Source organism: Salpingoeca rosetta (genome assembly GCF_000188695.1).
Source record: "Salpingoeca rosetta unplaced genomic scaffold supercont1.8, whole genome shotgun sequence".
Taxonomy (NCBI): Eukaryota; class Choanoflagellata; order Craspedida; family Salpingoecidae; genus Salpingoeca; species Salpingoeca rosetta.
In genome coordinates this window covers 1177165-1182164 of record NW_004754926.1, presented here as the reverse complement: position 1 = coordinate 1182164, position 5000 = coordinate 1177165, and the positions used below count along the sequence as shown (strand labels likewise).

The following is a 5000-nucleotide window of genomic DNA, read 5'->3' as shown; positions in this document are numbered from 1 at the left end:
GCGCCTGGTACGGTCAGGCAGATTCGTGGTGGCAAACAGGAGTGCACAACATTGTCGTATCGCGTCATTTACAGGCACAAGTTGGATGCGTACAAATGAGACGCCTGCGCACAACAGTATGTGTGCATACATACACGTTTGCTTCCATGTCTAGTTGCAGTTGACAAACAATGTCACATGTAAGCAGCACACACACACCACACTACAACACAACACAACACAACACAACACAACACAACACAACACAACACAACACAACACAACACAACACAACACAACACAACACAACACAACACAACACAACACAACACAACACAACACAACACAACACAACACAACACACAACACAACACACAACACACACAACGCACACAACGCGCACACACACACACACACGACACAACACGAGGGCATCTGCACCTCCAAGCTGACGAGAAAGCGGGGGTGGTCGGTGGAAAGATGGAGCACCAGCTCATAGATAGATCGGGAACAGGCCCCACACCACGGACACTGCAGTGCTGCACGCCAGCGACAACACAAACAAACAAACAAACACAGTCAGTGTGAGGTTGTGCTTCGACTATCTGTGTGTGCTGATCTGCATCACAAAGTGATAGTAGCGCCGCCTACATTGTCGAGCAAAGCGCCAAATCAAAAGGGCAAAACAATGCAACACAACGCAAACTAACCAACCAACCAACCCAAGGCAAGGCGAGCAACCGAAAGCGCGATACCTTGTGTGAGGGGCAGTGCCCACTGGCGAGAGCGGCAACGGAGGAAGAGCATACACGTGGCATTCGGTACCACGTCCAACAGCTGTGAATACGAAACTAATAAGCTAAACAACGACAGCTTGCCTGTTTCTGTTAGTGGTGATGTGCGAGTCACACCATCTGCTCTCTGCTTCCTCCTTGCAACGCCCATTGCCTGCTGCTGTGCTTCCTGGGTCTCAACGCCTCTCGGTGGCACTGTCTCTCCTCCTCCTTCTCTTTGCTGCTCCCCTTTCACCTCCACCTTCTCCTGCCCTTGAGCAAACTTCCTTGCAGCCTTGCCACTACCAACGTCTGCACCGCTCTGAGCAACACCACCATCGCCATTTGCATGAACACTGGACGGATTGTTGCTGCTGTCGTGGTTTGTGTTGCTGCCCGTGCTGTCAATAAGTGTGTGAACATCACCACTACTACTGCTGTTTCGACTACTGCTGTTGCTGGTGGTAATGGCGGTGGTGTTGGTGCTGGTGGTGCTGCTGCTGCCATTTGTCGTGTGTACATGTCCACCAGCGTCATTGCCACCAAGGTGCCCTTCACCAGCGCCACCGCCGTTCGCGTGCACGCGTGCGATCTTGCGTGCCCCTGGTCGGAGAGCAGAGGAGGAGGTCTCGGTGCCGTCGTCAGCGTGATGCTGCATCCACCACGTGTTTGCTGCGCGCCGCGCATGCTCCTCAGCAACCCACAACTCGAGATCAAGCTGCAGCGTGTCCTGTGGACATGGGCAGGGGAGGGATATGGGGAGGGGCGTGCGCGTACAGCGGTTCCGGCGGACGTGACAGTGAGAAGGGCAGAAGAGTTGTTGGGTTGTTGGATTGGCGCATACAAATGTGCACATGCACACACAAGCACACGCAAACACACATACACACACACACATGCACACACACACACATACACACATGCACACACATACACACATACACACACGCACACATGCACACACATGCACACAGTATCCCATGCCGGCTTACCACGAGCTGGTCTGACTTGCGCTTTGATGCCCGCGATCGCCGGCTGGCCTCCAACAGAACAGCGGATGACTCTGGGTCGGGACACAGTTGCAAGCAGAAGGCCACGGGCTTGTCGGTGCTGCTGCTGCTGCTGCTGCTGCTGGAGTTGAAGATGGCATCAAGCGGTACTGCGTGGGATGTGAATACCAGGCTCTGTTCGCTGTCCTTGTCTTTGTCGACCGTGAAACAGCACACAATTGCGGTTACAGTAAGCAGCGGTGGCCGTGAAGGGGTCGACATGTCAACTTGGATGGCTGCGTCATCATGTCGAGGGTATGCAATCGACACGCTGCTTCCTCGCTGCCCTTGCTGCGGTTGATGCGCTGCGTGAACACTCGATCTACCACCAGACAACGGTCCAGCGCGTTGCCCGTGCCCATGACAGGAACTGGTGCTGCCGCTGCCGTCACTGCTGTCACTACTGGTGGCTGGTGCTGTGGTTGGTGCTGTGGGTGGTTGTGGCCTTGTATCCGTTCCTGTCCCCGCTCCTCCCGGTGTGACTTGAAGCGAGAAGCGTATGCTGCGCTGAAGGGCTCTCGACAGAGGGGCACTGGAGGAAGTGGGCGATAGCGATATCGATGCAACACGCACACCAAGTACAAACGCATCGACACCAGCCTTTGCGCGCCGCCACCATTGGCCGTGCCGTCCGCGTGTTGGCTGGGCCTGTGTAGATGGCGGGCGCTGGCGGTAGCCGAGGTTGCGCCGCAGGTACGGGCGCCCGCGCTGCTGCCACGATACCGCTAGTCGACGGTAGAGCACAGATGCCGGGTGGAACGCGCGCAACAGGTCACGGTCGTGCTCGTCCGACGCCGTGTTCGACACGTTATCCACGTGAGCGGCCATTGCCGCGCTGGCAGGCTGTGTGTGGTTGGTTACGCACGCACAAAGTCCGCCAACGCGGAGCACCGTGCGATGGATGCGTGCGTGGATGAGCCCTCAACGTCCGAGCAGCTTCGTATGAGAACAGGGAGACAAAGAGGCGGGAAAGGAGAGTGGAGATCCACTGAGCGGCTCGCCACCGTCACGGTGGTGGTGGTGGCTGTGCTACAGCGAGCGCTCTGTGTGCACGATTGATTGACCCGGTCAATCGGCCGTTCTAGACCACGCAGAGAGAAACAGCGAGCGAGAAGTAGTGGGAAGGGCGAGAGAGGGAGAGGGAGAGGGCGGGGAAGTGAGAGGGAGAGGGAGCGGTGGAGCGGAGTAAGTCAGCGGCGGCAGGCCTGGATGGATGGTTGATGTTGTGTCGTTGCTGCTGCTGCGTTTGTGTGCGTTTGTTCTTGTTGTGTGCTTTTGTTTGCTTGGGTTTTTGCATTTCCCGCGCAACTCGACCCAACACCACAAAACACAAAGCAAGCGAACACGAGGAATGTTGGTTGGTTGGATTGCAATGCAATGACGTGATGACGACGATGATGTGATGATGACAATGTTTGTGCGCTGCTTCTTGCACCCCGTTGTCCCAGTGTTTGCGTATGTGCGGTTGTCGCTTGCGTATGTGACCATCACTCAGAACTCAGAACGTTCCTGTATGGCAAGCAAGATGGAAAAAAAAAAACAACACACACGACAGACACACACACGCACGCACACACACGACACACATATACGCATGAAGCGCACAAGAAACAAAGTTGCATCCATGTACATGTACATTACGAAGGAGAAAGGGGGAAAGGGTTGTTGCTTGGGCACCAACACGGGGGAGACAAGTGCAGCGCAGGGAGGCGGCCACGTGCAACGCACATGCACGAGCAAGAAGACAAACACAGAAATCGCAAACATGTACACACATGCACTCACATGCACACACGGCGGCACATAGCGCGCATGCACATGCACACACATGCACACACATGCTCCCAGGCAACAACAGCTTCGAACAGACACACGCAAAATAACACACCAAGAAAGAATACAACAGGTCAAAGAGAAGAACAGGGCTGCTGCTGCTGCTGCTGCTGCTGCTGGCGCTGGGAAAAGGAAGGGCGTGTGACCCAGTCAGTGCTGCGACGTCGACACGCGCATGGTTGGCGCTGCATGGTTGGTGCTGTGCTGCCGTGTTCGTGAGCTGGTGCTGCCGTCTACTCTGCGGCGGCGGCGTCGCCAGTGGTGGCGGCATTGGCCACGGAATCGCGAGCAAGACGCATCTCAGACCACTTCTCCGGATCGACGTTCTGCCAGAAGTTCTCCTCGGCCTCGCCAATCGGGTCCTAGTGGTCAAAGGTGGTCAAAGGTGGTGGCGCAGGCGTGAACAATGAGCCATTGAAGGCAAGCGCATGTGTGTGTGTGTGTGTGTGTGTGTGTGTGTGTGTGTGTGTGTGTGTGTGTGTGTGTGTGTACATCTGCACATGTGTGCATGTTTATGTGCATGTGTGTATGTGCATCTGCACATGTGTGCATGTGTATGTGCTTGTGTGTGTGTGTGTGTGCGTGTGTGTGTGTGTGTATGCATACCTCGCGGACGTCCTCGCACCAGATGCGTGAGGTCCAGTCGCCAACCGTCATAAAGTACTTCTGGAAGAACGGGTTGCGCTTCACAGTGTACACGGGGCCTGACGCAACCCACCAAACCAAAAAGCAGGCCATGGTCAAGGAAGATCGTGAGCGAGGTGGCGTCTGACGTACGACATGTGGATCGCGTGCGTGTGTTTCTTTGTGTGTGTGTGTGTGTGTGTGTGTGTGTGTGTGTGTGTGTGTGTGTGTGTGTGTGTCCCTTACCGTGGTGGGCGCCGTATGTCTGTGCAAGTTTCTCTGCCGGCGTCTTTGCCTTCTTGTTGCCGTTGATCACAATGCCTTCCTCGGTACCAATCTGATACGCGCAGTAGCAAAGAAGAACGCGTTGGTTCGGAAAATGTTAACAACAACGACTTAAACAACTTAAACAACAACTTAAACAACAACAACAACTTAAACAACAACAACAACAACAACAACAACAACAACAACAACAACAACAACAACAACAACAACAACAACAACAACAACAACAACAACAACACTACAACAACAACAACACAACACAACACACTACAACACACGAAGCACCACGGTGTGCGTGCGTGGCAACTGAGCATGTAGCGGTGTGCATGGGTGGCTCAAGTCGAGAGCGACGCCGCCGAGGACGCTGCCGATGACCTCCAGCGCAAGCGACTCAGTCGACTCAGACAGCTTGCGCGTGTCGCACCACTTCACACGTCGTCTGTCGAGCAGCTGA

General features: G+C 55.0%; 2 protein-coding genes across 2 annotated transcripts in view; both read right to left on the bottom strand.

Annotated features, from left to right (window-relative positions):
- Positions 1-2629, bottom strand: part of PTSG_03734 (uncharacterized protein) — a gene marked incomplete at its 5' end in the record, with an annotated part of 4470 nt that extends 1841 nt beyond the window's left edge. Inside the window, 5 exons of the mRNA XM_004995401.1 lie at positions 1-4; positions 421-518; positions 735-756; positions 1009-1482; positions 1745-2629. The exon at positions 1-4 is cut by the window's left edge and continues 92 nt beyond it. Coding sequence (XP_004995458.1) covers positions 1-4; positions 421-518; positions 735-756; positions 1009-1482; positions 1745-2629 — 1483 coding nt within the window. The remainder of the gene's footprint in view (positions 5-420; positions 519-734; positions 757-1008; positions 1483-1744) is intronic.
- A 669-nt stretch (positions 2630-3298) lies between these two features.
- Positions 3299-5000, bottom strand: part of PTSG_03733 (dynein intermediate chain 2) — a gene marked incomplete at its 5' end in the record, with an annotated part of 3987 nt that continues 2285 nt past the window's right edge. Inside the window, 4 exons of the mRNA XM_004995400.1 lie at positions 3299-3996; positions 4241-4338; positions 4505-4595; positions 4832-4985. Coding sequence (XP_004995457.1) covers positions 3868-3996; positions 4241-4338; positions 4505-4595; positions 4832-4985 — 472 coding nt within the window. The 3' untranslated portion in view covers positions 3299-3867. The remainder of the gene's footprint in view (positions 3997-4240; positions 4339-4504; positions 4596-4831; positions 4986-5000) is intronic.